The 17,319-nt window shown below is 40.8% G+C and overlaps 1 protein-coding gene across 1 annotated transcript in view; it reads left to right on the forward strand.

Annotated features, from left to right (window-relative positions):
* The first annotated feature begins 9,183 nt into the window (after positions 1 to 9,183).
* dmxl2 (Dmx-like 2) overlaps positions 9,184 to 17,319 on the forward strand; it is a 112,449-nt gene continuing 104,313 nt past the window's right edge. The window contains exon 1 of the mRNA XM_067971439.1: positions 9,184 to 9,270. Within this exon, the coding sequence (XP_067827540.1) occupies positions 9,184 to 9,270 (87 nt within the window). The remainder of the gene's footprint in view (positions 9,271 to 17,319) is intronic.

Genomic DNA, 17,319 nt, shown 5'->3' on the forward strand with positions numbered 1-17,319 from the left:
GTTGAAGTACAGAAAGGCATGGAGTCACAATGCCACAATGATGCCACTATCTGTCAGCAACACACAGGTCCAGGATGAAAGATAGCTGCAGGAAATCCATTGCTGACTGTTTATTAGATACAGTTAGTCACAGAAGAATATAGTTCCAATTTACTTGTGATTGCCTCTAATATTTATGCATCATTAAGAATAGCATCCTGTCATGTTTATTTATTGGATTATATCCCCATATACTGTAATAAACTTGAGCTCATCCAAAACTCTGCTGCCTGTATCCTAACTTGCACCAAGTCCCATTCACCCATCACCCCTGTGTTCGCTGACCTACATTGGCTCCCAGTCCGGGAACGCCTCAATTTTAAAATTCTCATCCTTGTTTTCAAATCCCTCCATGGCCTCGCCTCTCCCTATCACTGTAACCTCCTACAGCCTTCCGAGATTTCTGTGCTCCTCCAATTGTTGCCTCTTGCGCATCCCTGATTTTAATTGCTCCACGATTGGCAGCCATACCTTCAGCTGCCTGGGCCCTAAGCTCTGGATTTCCCTCCTTATACCTCTCTATCTCTCTCTATTCCTTTAAGACGCTCCTTAAAACCTACCTTTTGCCCAAGCTTTTGGTCACCTGTCCTAATATCTCCTTATGTGGCTTGGTCATAAATTTTGTTTGATAATCGCTCCTGTGAAATGCCTTGGAATGTTTTACTATGTTAAAGGCGCTATGTAAATACAAGTTGTTATTATATTATTATTTGTTGTTGTTGTTGTTGTTGTGATGCTTGTCTTTTACCTCCAGCAAAAACAAGAGTTCTGTGATTTGCTGGGCTGAAATCAATTGAATCATTAAATGAGTCTTTCATTTACATGAGCATATGCAGGATAAAATAGTGGTGCAAAAAATCATATACAAATTCTTCTTTAAATGTGGCAAAATGCTTAATCTTCTCTTAATTGATGACATAATAATGACATTGTATTCTCAAATAATACTTCTTAAAACCACAATTTCCTGCAATTTTATTAGTGGGTCAATAATTAGGGAAAAAAAAAGAGTCATTCTTCCACATTTCGTTAAAAATGGAGTTTCACTCCCATGAATTGAAATCAGCTAATCTTTAATATCTTGAAATTCAAAGCATCGTAGAAGCTGTACTGGGGTACCATTGGATTGCACGCAGGTTGTCCCAGAGCTGAATTGGTATGCTTAGTGCTCATTTCATGCCCAAAAAGCAGGCGCAATGCAGACCAAATTCTATCCCATGACCCATGGTACTGATAGTTCAGTACCATAACCTACTCTATCAAACCCATCTAATGTTGCAATGGGACCTTGGTATGTTTCCTCCATGTAAATGTCATTAGTTACAATGTTTCTTCAATGTTATTTACACTTTGCTTTGGAACCATTAATTTCTTTGATTTATAAAACAGCTCAGTTACATTGTAGAGCTGAAACCGACACAGCAAGAAAACTGGAGTTCAATGCAGAAGTACTGCATTGTACTGTCGCTCCTATTGAAATCATCTGCAGACCATGGGCTAAATTTTCCTCCATTCTTTAATTTTAATGAAAAAATGGACGTGGGTATAAAGCTCAAAGTCAATTTTTCTGCTAAAATTAGCAAACCAAAGAAAATATTTTCAAACAATGTGACTGAGTCACACGTTTTAATATTTTAAAGTGTTATACTAGATTTCGGCCTATCCAAAATAATTTGACCACTGAAGTACTTGTAGCTTTTGCACTTTTTGTATTATAGACTAGGAATGTTATTTTGTGGGGTAATCCCTGATTAAAAATGAGAACATAAGTGGGTATTGCTTTTTGTGCAACGGGTTTGAATACTATACTTTTAATCTTTGGGGCCTTTGCTAAAATTCATTCAAGACTGGTGACCTTGTGTGCAAACTGGTTGTTGTGTTTCTCTACATTACAACAGTAACTACACATCAAAAGTACTTTGTTGGCTGTGAAATGCTTTGAAGACATCACAAGGTCATGAAAGACATTATATTCTTTCTTTAAAATAAATTAGTTTAGCCAGTTTGAGTCCAGTCCCACGAACAGCAATGCGATAATGACCAGTTAAGCTGTTTCTAGTGATGTTGATTGAGGGATAAATGTTAGCCAGAACAATCTTCTTCAAATAGTGCCATGGGTTCTTTTACATCCACCTGAGAGGGCTGATAAGGCCTTAATTTAACCCCACAATCTAAGGACTTTAACAGTGTAGCATTCCCTCAATGCTGCACTGAAGTATCAGCCTAGATTATATGCTCAAATCTCCACAGTGAAGCTTAAACTCATAGTTTTCTGACTCAGAGGCTGACACTTGCATCCTTGGAGATCAAATTCATGTGGATGTTTTGGACCTATTAGTAGGTTTGGTTTAGTTTGCTGAAGTAAGTTTAGAGGTCAGGTCAGTCACATACAGTTCTTTAGATAAATAGCAACCATGTCTCACCAGTCCTGCAACGTGTCTAATCTTGTTTACTGTTTTTCTCACATTGGCTCTCTTACCTATTATTAATGCATTATTTGTTTTTTTCCATAATGTAATTTGTCAGCCAGTAGAAGGATTATCGGGAATGATAACATTGTCAGTAGATAGATGTCCAGCCCTAAGTGGGCATGCAGCCACATGAGCAGATATTTTGGTACTTCTATGGGGTTAAAATTCTTCCTTCTGTGAATTAGGCATGTGCTGGAAATGCATATTGCAAAAAAAGCCCCAAATAGTGCACTTAATCAGTGATTAATTGTGGAGCTAGAGTTGAGTATCTATAGTTGTGTTATGGATTGCAGCAGTTTAGAAAGTATAATGTAGAATTTAGAACAACAGTAGTTCAGAACAGGTTATCATCTAACTACTGACAATGTTATCATTCCTGATAATCCTTCTACTGGCTGACAAATTACATTATGGATAAAAACAAATAAGGCATTGATATTAGGTAAGAGAGCCATTGTGAGAAAAACAGCAAACAAGATTAGATACGTTGCAGGACTGGTGAGACATGGTTGCTATTTACCTAAAGAACTGTACATGACTGACCTGATCTCTAAACTTACTTCAGCAAACTAAACCAAAACCTACTAATAGGTCCAAAATATCCACATGAATTTATTGTATCCACCTACCAGATTTGAAATTCTGAGAAGCTATTATAGTTATAATTGTATCTTTTTTTAAAAGATATATTTAAGCTCAGTTGTAATTCATTTGTTACATCTACTCATTCCTACTAAATCTAGGACTTATATTTAAAAAAATCTGGAGATAAGGATATGGAATGATTGATTGAATACTTGGATCATTGATTTCAAGAAAGCATTCAGTTTGGCTTAGAAACCCGTTTGGCTCACTATCTCTCCTTATTCTCCTGACCATTTCTTTTGATAACATTGATCCCTCCATTCTCCTCAAATCCTCTCCTCTGAAGTCCACCTTCATGGTATTGTCTGCCTTTTGAAGCAGACAGGAAAATATGGTGGCAACCCTTGTGATCTCCATTGTATTATCTACCATAATCGGGGGAAATTGTTTATCCTGTCTGTGCTATTCCACATTCTTCACGTACAAAGATTTTGGATGATCGGAGACTCAGGGGATGAAATTGGTCTTCTGCAGTAGCACAAATCGGGTGATAATGAATCGGCAACCTGTTTTACACCCTGCTAGATTTTCTTTTCCATCAACTTCAAAGGAAAAGAAAATCGGGTGGAGTGCTACACAGATTACCGATTTGAAAGTGTCCATTTTTACACTACTGCCCAAGAGCAATTTCAAGCCCTCAGTTTGGCAATGGAAGCCATCTTTTCACCATGATTACAAGGCGAAGGTATTGGCAGAAAACCTAAGCCATACCACCACCTTCCCCACATCTGATCCATTACCAAGACCACTTTCTTCCACCTCCAAAACATTTCCTGGATACAGATCTCTGTTTTTTATTTGCTTCTCCCAAGAGGTAAGAGCAAGGAAGGATTGTTATATGGGGATGAAATCAGCCAAGGTTAGAGACAAGCACAAATAGCCCTGATGGCCCTTTTCTGTTCTTGATACATAAATGAATGCCAAGACCTACATTCTCTTCCATAAAAGGGTCCACATTCCCATCACCACATCTTTGCCACTGATATTAAGTATCCTAAATAATGATTTTAAGATCCTCATTCTCATGCCACAGCCCCATTCTATCTCTGAAATCTCCTCCAGCTATATTACCCTGCATACACCCTCCACTCCTTTGATACTAGATTATCTTTGTTCCATGACCACTCTGCTCCAACATCGGTAGTCATTCTTTCAGCCACAATGCTCCTGCCCTCCGGCTTGCCATCTCCCTCCCTACTTTTAAAATCCTTCTTAATACCATCTCTTTGACAGTGGCTTTGCTCCCCAACCTCTTTTTTTCTCTCCTACTCAGTGTCCATCTTTTTGTAAAGCACTCTAAAACAATGTTTTCCACATGAGGAGCCCTATAGAAATGTAAGTTATTTGATATTTTCCATTATGTAGCACATTAGTGTCCAATAAAATTTTCTGTAAGTACTTGCAGCATTGTTATCATTCAGACTGCCTCTCAACTCTGTTCACATTCACCACAACGTAGAGTTTCCATGGGCAAGCCCACATCTCCTAAGATGTTAAATTGACACCCTTATGCATATCATAAATAGGTTTATGTTATGCATGCCATAAGTTTAACAATTACCCTTTTGTCATGATATTTCTCACCAAAGGTTGCATGGATTGCCCACCATGCACTCCTGTCAACTCCATAGTGTGGAAATACCATGCTGTCAAACCATATAGTTCAGGCCTAAAGTAGTAGTCAAACTTAATTACAAGATTTTTAATTTATAAAAGGAATAGAGCAAATAATAAGCAATATAATGCACGCCTCTAACTTTACCCGTGCCCATTTTCTCAATGCTCGCTGGCCTCAGACTGTCCAGCATGGCCTTCGCAGATTGACTTGGAGGTCTCAAATTAGGAGGCACACTTCCATTTTGTATTCCTATTACACACTGCCTTGTCCTGCAAGTAGAGAAGTAGAGTTGAAATGCTAGAAGTTTGATGAACACATAAAGAATGAGACCCAAATGTCCACCCTCCATCCCAGCTTGTGTTTGAGTATATGAACATACATCGTGTAGATACGGGCTCACCTTTCCAAATGGTAATTTGACAATAGTTTCAGTTTTGAAGTGACAATAATAAAGTGTACCTGCTACAACATGAAAGTGCATGTGAAGCTTGGAAAGAGCTTTTTTTTTTGTGAGCACTTAGCGTGCAGTCTGAGCCATTTTAACAGAGTGAGAGGAAACTGATCATGGCATAGTCATCCACTTTGGATCTGAGAAAGACAAATTGGAATATTTTCTTAATGGTGAGAGATTAGGAGCTGTAGAAGAGCAAAGGGATTTTGGTGTCCATGTACACAAATCACTAAATGCTAGAGTACAGGTACACAAAGTAATCAAAGAGGCTAATGGACTGTTGGCTTTTATCTCAAGGGCATTGGAATTCAAAAGTGAGGAAGTGATGATTCAGTTGCACAGAGTCCAGGTCAGACCCCATCTAGAGTATTGCATTCAGTTTTGGGCACTGAACCTCAAGAAAGATATATTGGCCTTGGAAGGGGTACAAAGCAGAGACACCAGAATGATACCAGGGCTTAAAAGGTCAAATTATAAGGACAGGTTGCAAAAACGTGACTTGTATTCCCTTGAGTTTAGGAGGTTGACAGATGATCTGAGGTATTTTAAATAATTAAGGGATTCGATAGGGTAGATACAAAGGAACTATTTCCTCTAGTGGGGGAATCCAGAATAAGAGGGCATAATCTTAAAATTAGAGCTAGGCTGTTTAGGAGTGAAATCTGGAAGGACTTTTTCACACAAAGGGTAGTAGAAATCTGGAACTCCTCCAAAAGGCTGTGGGTGCTGGATCAATTGAAATTTTCAAGACTAGATCGATAGATTGTTTTTTGGTAAGGGTATCAAGGGATATGGAGTAAAGGTGGGTGAATGAAGATGAGGTGCAGATCAGCCATGATCTAATTTACAAGTTTTACTAGGAGTACCAGAGGAGATCTTGATTTTTTTTAATGCTTTTGCTACACACATTAAAGGAATTCTTACCCCAATATATATGACTAAATCATGTGGCTAATAATCATAACTCAGGGACCTTGCTGCTTGTAAGTAATCTAATTTGCCTCGCTCATGGATCTATTTGCAATATTGTATATGACACTAAATTGTAGTGGGTACAACCAAATAAGATTAAATTGAGTGCCCATAATTCCAGGACAATTTTAAAACTGGTTAGATGACTCACTAACAGATAAGAATAAAAGAAAAACAGAAAATGCAGGAAATACACAAAAGGCCACTCAGCATAATAAAATTATCAGCAATGCAGACCGTCAGGTGCTACTTGCAAACAATGAGTTTTCTGAAAATATCATTGTCACATTGTTGTTTTTTTAAGCTAGATATTTTCTCAAGTTCAGCATCACTGCCTACTCCCATAAGTGGCCCTTGCATCCCCTAGGATCAGAGTGTGCCATAATCTGCTCAATATCTAGGTAAACAACAGTGAGACCCAGGCACCATAACAGAATACTCTTACTCTGTACACCAGCAACTGGACTATATCACTTGCCACCATATGATTCTTCTCTCTTTGAAAGGCAGACTAAATACGCACTCTATCCAACTGAGACTTAGGCCACAATATTAATGGGGAGCTGGGGAGTGTGCGGGGAAGTGCGTGATATGTCGAGGAACCAGGCAAGGCCGATTTAGAATATTGTTGAGCCGCCTCCTGCCCGGCAGTCGATCACTCCACAAGAAAAACCTGAAAAATAAATTTTAAACTTACCCGCTAGGCTTCTTCTCCCAGGATCCAGCTCCAGGCAGATTTTGCCTGACGGAGGTGCCGACATTGGCCCCTCCCCCGCCTTGCTCAGGCCTCTGATTGATAAACAGATCAGGTCATGATGACATAATCGGACCCGATCTGCATATTTAAAACAGGAGCCCACTTCCTTCCTTCGGGTGTCCAAAAGAGCAGGTTCATATGGGAACACACGGGGAGGGAAGCGGGATTGGTGGGGTTATTTCAACTGCTCCCCTGCTTGGTTTCTGTCAGTTGGGGGCAGTTAAAATCGGGGTCGTAGGCTCTGAACCAACAAAAGGTTTAATTTAGATAAGACAGTGTACAATGTAATACAATGAATCATGCATTTTGTTATTCTCCTCGATACATAAAATAATAGATGTAACTTACTTTCTTTCTAAATGTGAACTAATACAATCTGTTCTAGCTGTAAGGTACAAACTTAAAGACAGAGATTTATGGTTGTTGGTTGAAAAGCTGACACTGACTGCCTTCTCAGACAGACTTAGTCACAGAAATATGGTGGCGACTCCTTTGAAGTTACTCTGAAACAAAAAAGCAATGGACGGCTGCAACTCTTAATAGATCAACAATCTTCCACAGCAATGTGCATCTCCCTCACAAATATTGGATTGCCAAACTTTGGCTACAGCAAAGAAGCTTATCATTGAATGGGTGCTTCCAGCCATTCAAACAATTAACACCATTGTGCTTGTCTTAGCAACAAACACCAATGCAACCAACCTGTATGGTCTCTTAGAGAAATACCTTTGGTGGTCTTGTGTTTTAACTCCTTACATACCGTTTCTGGCAATACAAAACATAAGTGGGATACATACACAGATAAAAATCAATCTTCTGTCACCATCAATCTTTTTTAAATTAAAAGGTTCTATTCATTTAACAGGTTCCCATTTATTCCATGACTTTCTGAAATAATAAAGACTCTATGATGGTCCTCCCAAGCACAGTGAGGAAAATGGGGGGGGGGGGGGGGGGGGAGAACCGTGACAACGGGTTTTTGCCCCTTCATGTTGTCCTGGGATTTCTGGATCTTCCAGGTGGGTGGGGAGGAGACGGAGCATACATGTCTACAATTTGTGCAGCCACTGTAATTATATGAAAATGAGAGGGAGCGGCATAACAGCACCTCATTTTCCTCAGTGTATGCTGGTTGGGTGTCCATTAAAAGGGATGTCTGAAGCAGTCGTTGTCAACTCTTGCACCAGTCTGCCTCACATTGGGAGGTCTTAGAAGGTTACGTGGCCTTTTTTACCACAAGGACCCATTGTGTCCTTGAGGCTGTAAGCCTTCTGGCTGCTGTTTCTGGACAGTAGCGATTAGGCCTCATAGCCGTCAGTCTTCGCTCTGCTTAGGCTTGGGTGCAGGCTCTTTCAGGGGTCAGGCCAGAACCAGAGGCGTGGCAGGGCTATGCTAATTACTGGAACCTGTAAAATCCAGGCAGGATCAGGTGAGGCACAGCACACTTCACCCAGCGCAGGGAGCAGAAGAATATTTGGGCCAAAATGTTTCTAGTGCCCTTATCAAGGCAACACGGGCAACCTGCTGAATGGGTCAATTAATGAGAGTTGAAAGGGGAGACTCCTATTGGTAGAGCAAGGACCTTCCAGGGAAAATGCTGCTTCTTCCATCCTAAGATGCACCAAAAAAAAAAAAATTCCGTTCAGGAAACATTGGTGCTTCTGGAAGCTCAGTGGTGCCACATCAGACGCGCCCACCGCTGGGGAGATGCTGCAAGGCGTGTACCCAAAGGAGTTCCAGCTTCGACACAGCGCGGCCGCGACAGGGAGCGTGCCGCCGGATGACGTCACCTCCCTCCCGCCTGTCACCGTCACGCGATCGCGCTCGCGCCCGCGCCGGGTGAAGGTGAGCACCGAACGCGCGGGCGCGAGCGAGGGGGGGGGGGGGGGAGAGAGAGAGAGAGAGAACGCGTGCCCGCGCGCGCGCGCGCGCCTCCGCCACTGTGGGCGCGAGCTCGCAGTGACACGGAATTATCCGGGTAACCCGTAGGTGCGGAGCGCCGTTGGAACTGACGGAGCCGGAGCGGGAGCGGGAGGTGCTGAGGAGAATCCGGCTTATTACATACGAGAGAGAGAGAGAGAGAGAACGGCGACGCTTTCAGTCATCTTCCCGAGAAAGCTTAGGGAGGGAGGAAAGAAAAAAAAATAAAGCCTTTCGATCAAGGTGTTTGTGGGTGGGACTGAGCCGGGATGTTTTGACGGGAAGATCTGCAGGCGGACGGCCCGAGAGGATGCATCTCCATCAGGTGCTGACCGGCGCTGTCAATCCCGGAGACAACTGCTACTCGGTTGGGGGGGTCGGTGACATCCCGTTCACGGTAAGGGTTTTTGCTCCGATTCATTGTGGCTGCAGATGGCTTAAGGCCTGACCCGGGTTGCAGTTGGACTTTGAATATTATGATCAGTAATAATAATGTGATGGAAGTGCAAAGTGTTACACATAAAACACGCCTCTTATGTCAGTGCACCATTAATGCCAGCCAGCAAAGATGCAGCAGGCCCTTTAATTGTGCGGAGATCGATAGATGTGCATTGAAGCTTGAATTAACTTATATTTGAAATATATTATTTGCAGGGTTGGTGCATGCCTGACTGCTCCTAGCATTAATTCTCCCTTGGCTTCTTGCAGCAAGCAGATCGAAGAAATGGAAGTGCAGTTGCTCAGCTGTTCTCTTCTATTCCCCCCCCCCCCCCCCCACACACACACACACAGCTCTGCAGGTCTCACATGACTGTGGTACTAAATCGTGAGCATCAGCACAAATATATTTTTCCTATTCTCTATTTGGATTTCAGCCTTTTTGTTTTGGAAAAGCATTGCCATTAAATTATTTGCACTCGTTGACGTTGGCTGATGTTGCACTGGCTTTTTGCTGGCATGGTTGCATTAATAAATCATGGTGCTGAAACTGGCTGACGGTGACGTCCTTCAGAATCTCCAACAGGTTCCCATAAGTTGTTTGTAATGGCATTGTAACCTTGCGTGTACTGCGTGTAACATCAAACCGATGCTGATATTTTGGAAACTGTGTAATACCCAATGATTATTGGCTGTGTTTATATTTGATTGGATGGGAATGATGGAGAAAACTAGATCGCCCAGTGAAATCCGTCGAAACCAAGCTCTTGACTGTTACAATTGAAAAGTGCAGAATGGAAACGAACCTTCTGCACAGACTAAATAAATGGCTGTTATCACTTCGGTACGTTTTGTTCATTTACCAGGATTTTGCTACCAAGAGTTCGACACAATTCTGTGCATACTCTAAATGCAGATGAGTTTCTCCCCAAATTTATGCTGTTTAAGTTACTGCAGATGTAACAAATTCCCGGTGAGAGTTGCAGTAGGAGATAACTATGCTAGGATGTTGATATATTTTTTCTAGTGGCAGATACACTTTTTACTTTGTAGCACTTTGACAAACTAAATTTTGTTGTGACTTTTTTCTGATGTAAATCACATTTTGTATGTTACAAGTGTTAGCTTGACAAAGTTGGCAGTGCTCTTGCCCTGAGTTCAAGGCTCAGACTTGAGTACACAATCTAGGCCAACATTTCTGTGCAGTACTGAGTGAGTGCTGCATTGATGGAGGTGCTATCTTTTGGATGAACCATTAAACCAAGGCCTTGTCTGCCAGTCCAAGTGGACTGTTTGAAGAAGAGCAGGGAGTTCACCTCATTATCTATTCCAATACAGCCACAACACTGGCCTGTATGTCCTGTCCACAGAAAGCAGAAAAAATGTAACCCAGGCAATTACCACCCTATCAGCCTACTCTCAATCATCAGCAAAGTGATGGAAGGAGACAGCAACAGTGCTCAGTTGGCGCTTACCAATAACCTGCTCACCTATGCTCAGTTTAGGTTCCGCCAGGACCACTCGGCTCTAGACCTCATTACAGCCTTTGTCCAATTGTAGAAACGAACTGAATTCCAGAGATGAGGTGAGAGCTACTATTTCTGACATCAAGGCAGCAATGGAATGTGTGTGGCGCCAAGGACCCTCGTAAAACTGAAGTCAATGGGGATCAGGTAGAAAACTCTCCAGTGGCTGAAGTCATACCTGGCACAAAGGAAGATGGTTGTGGTTGTTGGAGACCAATCATCTAAACCCCAGGACATCACTGTAGGGGTACCTCAGTGCAGTGTCCTAGGCCCAATTATCTTCAGATGCTTCATCAATGACATTTCTTCCATTATGAGGTTAGAAGTGGGGCTGTTTGTTGATGATTGCACAGTGTTCAGCTCCATTCACAATTTTTCAGATAATAAAGCAGTCATTGTCCATATGCAGGAAGACCTGGACAACATCTAGGCTTGGACTGGTAAATGGCAAGTAATATTCATGCCACACAAGTGTCAGGCAATGACCATCTCCAACAAGAGCGTGCCTAACCACCTCCTCTTGACATTCAATGACATTACCATTGCCGAATCCCCTAGCATCAACATTCTGGGGGTTACCATTGACCAGACACTCAACTGGAGAAGGCACATAAATGCCGTGGCTAGTAGAACAGATCAGAGGCCATTGGTTCACCTTCTGACTCCCCAAAGCTTTTCCACCACCTACAAAGCACAAGTCAGGAGTAAGATGGAATACTCTCCACTTGCGTGGATGGGTACAGCTGCAACACTCGAAGCCCAACACCATTCAGGACAAAGCAGTCCACTTGATTGGCACCCTATCCACCAGCTTAAACATCCATTTCCTCCACCGCCGGCGCACTATGGCTGCAGTGTGTACTATCTGGAAGATGCACTGCAGCAACTCGCCAAGCCCGTGACCTCCATCACCGAGAAGGACAAGGGCAGCAGGTGCATAGGAACACCTCCAAGTTCTCCTAAAGGTCACACACCATCCCAATATGGACATATATCGCCGTTTCTTCTTTGTTACTGGGTCAAAATCCTGGAACTCCCTACCTAATAGCATTAGTATCTTCACCACATGGACTGCAGCGGTTCAAGCGGAAGGCCCACTACCAAGGGCAGCTAGGGATGGGCAATAAATGCTGGCTTTGCTAGCGACACCCACATCCCGAGAATGAATAATAAAAAAAAAATCTGCTCCTGACCACATTTCCTTACTCAGACAACTTAGCTTTCAGTATCAATTCGGTACCTGCAACATAAGTTTTGCATAATAATCCATACCTGAGTTGGGACAGACATACCAGTACAGTCCTTACAGTTTGATGTTTGCACTCAGATTTTGTAAAATTACTTTTATATGTGTTTGCTTTGCATTGTAGGCACAAGAAAACATTTATCTAAAGTGCAAATATTCACATTAGATATTCATCTTGTGAAATAATATGGAATTGAAGGGGTTAGGTAGAGAAGTCAATAAACATGCAACAACATTGCCAAGGCTTTCATGGCATTTGAGATAAACGCAGTATTGCCTATAAGGGCAAAATCGGAAAGGATCATCCATCTCTTGTTGAGATAATTTAATACACACATAAGCAGCCAATCCTATTCCCCACACCATCATCCCCCCCCGCCCCCAACAAAATAATAGATTACAGTTAAAGTGTTGCTGGGAGCACCTTTATTGTGTAAATATTGGTTGATCTGTGAACAAAATAAAGAAAGAACTTGCACTTATATAGCGCCTTTCACGACCTCAGGATGTCTCAAAGCGCATTACAGCCAATGAAGTGTAGTCACTGTTTTAATGTAGTAAACGCAGCAGCCAATTTGTGCACAGCAAGCTCCCACAGTGGTGGGGTTGAGGGATAAATATTGGCCAGCACACCGGGGAGAACTTCCCTACTCTTCTTCGAATAGTGCCATGGGATCTTTAATCTCCATCTGAGAGGGCAGACGGGGTCTTGGTTTAACATCTCAACACCTCCGACAGTACAGCATAATCACAATCAACACAATTTTTAAAGCAAGTATTGCCCTTGTTTACTTAAATTAGCCTAGGCCCATTTCAATCCTCTAGCATGCGTAGTTGAGGATTATATCTATGGTCTTGCTTTAATTAAATTTAATATTAATCAGGATTTCTGTGTAACCTCTGTATTGAAAATGTGTATGCTGGAGTGAGTGAAATTATCGAATAACAAATGCTGATTTTATTGCATTACACAAATGTTGTGAGCCTAAAATCTAGTGTAAGGTATAAATACAATTGTAATGGAGTCAAGCTAGTTTATGTGCAAAGGTGGAATGAACAGTTCAATGGCTAGACAATGTAGTATTTGTTTTCATTTATGTGTTTACTTTGAGGTCACCAAGGAAAATGGTTGAGGCCAAATAACTGGACTTATTTAAGAAACAGCTAGAGACTGTAATGAGAAAGTGTTAGGGTTGGTACCTATATTTTGTAAGGATGAAATCAAATGGGTTGAAGGGCCTGTTGCACCCAAAGTTTTCTTAAGAGTAGTTGCAGAGTGTTCACTGGCTTTGTTTCCCTGGTCTTTGATTTCTTGTAATATAAAGCTTGCTGGGGGTGAAATTGCCAGTTTAACACATTCCAGTTTTTGTAAGTAATTCGAGCAGTTACAGGCTGGTCTAAATTGAATTCCAGTTTCAAGCCTCAAAATCCATGTGATTGTAAGATAAATCTGTGTGTAATCCTTTCTTCTAAGCAAAGACTTAACTAAATTAGCACATACTCATTTTTATAGATTAGTATCTACTCCCAAAGAAAGTCAGGTGAGACCAGCGGAGTAAAAAAAATGGAAAACACCAAATTCACACACTATGAGCAACTGAGACAAAAGGAAAGTTGCAATTTGGGGCTTTGGAGTAGATGTTGTACCACTGTATACAGGATGCTGAAACAAGCCTGAGTTGAATTTTAAAAAAATAAAGGAAATCCATTTATAACATTGGAGAGAAAGGCTTAAGGAAAATTGTATAGAATCTGAAATCAAGTTTCAAATGCAGCACTTTCCTTATGAGAAATGTGGATTTAAAGAAACAAGAAGAGTTTGACGGAAATGATGGACATGCTTGGTGTATTCAAATTCGCAGCAATAAATATCTGTCCACAAAACATTTCTAAATTAACAGACTTGAACTCTTGATAATATTTCTCATTTGCAAATGACAACTGCATGATGAATTTGTAGCTGTTCTAATAGGAACTGATGAAGTTGAAACTGTAAAATCTCACTTTGCAGGTAGCAGAGACAATAGACGTTCATTTTGTGTCCTATGTTTTTCTTCCTTTACCATTGGCATTCCTTGGGATGACAGCTCCATGGTCTTGGCAGTGTTTCATGGACTCTGGACATCTTCCAGTTGCAAGATTATAGCATGATAGATGAATACATTTATATGGAATAAACATGTTTTCTGATGTGCTATAATTATACTTTTTTAAAGACTTAAAATACAAACTAAAGTTATTGAACATTATTTGTGTGCAGAGCTGCTGATGAACAGATGATCTGAATAGAGCCCAGAGATTAGTAGACCCAGAGGAATGATGATGTGAAGAGAACCAAATCCTTTCAGAGAATAGGGTGTATTACAAGCAGAGCCAATCCTTTAAAGAATGTGGAAGAAGTGAAGAAAAGGGAATCCAAAGCAAAGTTTATTATATTCCTTATTTGGTGGGGTGGGTGTCTCAGGGCATGATGGGTTACTAAAATGTGTTGAAACAGTGGGGTTCTTCCCATTGCCTTGCGATGTTTTACTACGTTAAAGGTGCTATAGAAATGTAAGTTGTTAAGGAATACAAAACAGGAAAGCTTCTTACTTGATCCTGGCTGTATAGAGGTAGCTGATTTGAGTCAGGATGGCACTAGCATGCAACAATTGGCCTCCATGTCCTCGAGCTAGGGAGGAGAATACAATCAGTTGAAAAGTGCGTATGGACATTGGGAAAGGACAAAGTTACACTCTGCTTTTATACTCCTCCATGTTTATTCCATATAAATGTATTCATCTATCATGCTATAATCTTGCAACTGGAAGATGTCCAGAGTCCATGAAACACTGCCAAGACCATGGAGCTGTCATCCCAAGGAATGCCAATGGTAAAGGAAGAAAAACATAGGACACAAAATGAACGTCTATTGTCTCTGCTACCTGCAAAGTGAGTTTTTACAGTTTCAACTTCATCAGTTCCTATTAGAACAGCTACAAATTCATCATGCAGTTGTCATTTGCAAATGAGAAATATTATCAAGAGTTCAAGTCTGTTAATTTGGAAATGTTTTGTAGACATGTTTATTGCTGCGAATTTGAATACACCAAGCATGTCCATCATTTCCGTCAAACTCTTCTTGTTTCTTTAAATCCACATTTCTCATAAGGAAAGTGCTACATTTGAAACTTGACTTCAGATTCTATACAATTTTCCTTAAGCCTTTCTCTCCAATGTTATAAATGGATTTCTTTTATTTTTTTAAATTCAACTCAGGCTTGTTTCAGCATCCTGTATACAGTGGTACAACATCTACTCCAAAACCCCAAATTGCAACTTTTCTTTTGTCTCAGTTGCTCATAGTGTGTGAATTTGGTGTTTTCAATTTTTTTTACTCCGCTGGTCTCACCTGACTTTCTTTGGGAGTAGATGCTAATCTATAAAAATGAGTATGTGCTAATTTAGTTAAGTCTTTGCTTAGAAGAAAGGGTTACACACAGATTTATCTTACAATCACATGGATTTTGAGGCTTGAAACTGGAATTCAACTTAGACCAACCTGTAACTGTCAACAGTGATTTTATAGGCTCTCATGAACCATTTGGGTGAGGACTAGGAAGGCAGCTAGTGCGTTTGGAACTGTACCCTAGCATGAACCATCACCTTTAGGAGGGAAAAAGTCTAGGAAATGTTTTGGTTTGAACAAGTTGGAATGCTTCTTTTGCAAGCTTCAGAAGGCTTTCACTGTGGTGAGGGTACTAACTCTGGGCTTAATGTAAAAGCGAAGATGTATATTTATATTAAATAATTACCTTCTTTGGGTAATAAATCATGCTGTCTGTTTTGGAAGTATTTCTGGGCTTTGGGATTATCTGCCTTACATTCTTGAAATATTCCATTTGCATCTTTTGGTTCCTTGTTTTCCTGCAATAATCATTATGTTGCATTAAAAGGTATGAAGCATCCATAGTCGTGGAGAATGAGGTGCTTCAGTGCCTTCGCAATAGATAACCTAGGTCATAATGCTGCTTAGGCCCATTGATATTATAGTGGTGAAGCTTGAGTTTTGCTTTGATGGTACAAAAGTTTTGTGGGTTGCTTGACACAGTTCACTATTTAAAATAGAGTGCAGATTTGTTTAGCTACATCAGACGCTTCATTCCTGGCTTCAGTTCGTGTTCTGCTGGTTTTGATTGTGCTTCCTTAGTCTGTTCATTATTCTGCTAGGCAGCACACGTTGAGCTGCAAAAGCACTGTGCAGGATATATTTGAAGCTTTGAAGCCCCACTTGCCCAAAAATGATTTGTTCTTCATTTTAACATACAGTGAAACCTGTAAATTATGGACACTGGCTTCAGCTGTCCTTTTTTTTGCAGAAAACCTTATTTTCAAAATGGTCATTTTATGCACTGTAAAGATTTTCCAAACAATCTTGAAGAACCAGCTGAGATTATGATCAGCACCTAATCAGCCGCAACAATGCTAAGCACTTAAGTTTGGAAGGAGATATAACAACAAAACTGATGTGCTAAGTACAGTACCTGTACAGTGGAACCTGTTCCTAATGACACTCTCAGACAAGGAACAACCGTACTGCTTGGGGTTGGGTGTGTGCACGCGCATCTTCTGGGTTGCTTTTGGAAACAGGGGTAGCAGCTGCAGGAATGATTTAAACCCTGATACTGACATGGACAAGAAGGAATCCAGTAACAATCCATCGGTCATCATGACCTTCAGACTCAGATACAGTACGTACTTTGAACATTTTAAAGTGTGATGTCAGGCTGTGTCCCATGTTTTAAGTTGTAAAAGGTCTTGGTGCATTGAAGACTGTCCGAAGTTTGTAATTTGTGTGTGTCCATGGTTTCAGAGTGTCTCTTGTATATTTTACAATGCAAATTGTTTGGGTCTCTCAATAAGTGTCTGTTATTTGCAGGTGTTCGTTTTTTTGAAGTGTCCGTTTCTACAGGTTTCACTGTAGTTATTAGTAGGACATGCAGCCGCTTTCCTTATTTTCAAATGATCTATTCCATTGTACTCTGTTGTGTCTTTCATATCATATAAAGTGTTTTTTAAATAAGAAAAACCCAGAGGCTATTGATCCATCTAAATGTAGTTTGCAATGCTAGAGTTGCTAATTATGGACTTGAATATGCAAGTGATGTTCACATGGATTAAACTGGATTGGAGTTGAGGTCATATCTTTGAAAACACCACAATGTTTTTTAATACAGTTGTAACAGTATGAAAAGTT

Source organism: Heptranchias perlo, chromosome 34, assembly GCF_035084215.1.
Source record: "Heptranchias perlo isolate sHepPer1 chromosome 34, sHepPer1.hap1, whole genome shotgun sequence".
NCBI lineage: Eukaryota > Metazoa > Chordata > Chondrichthyes > Hexanchiformes > Hexanchidae > Heptranchias > Heptranchias perlo.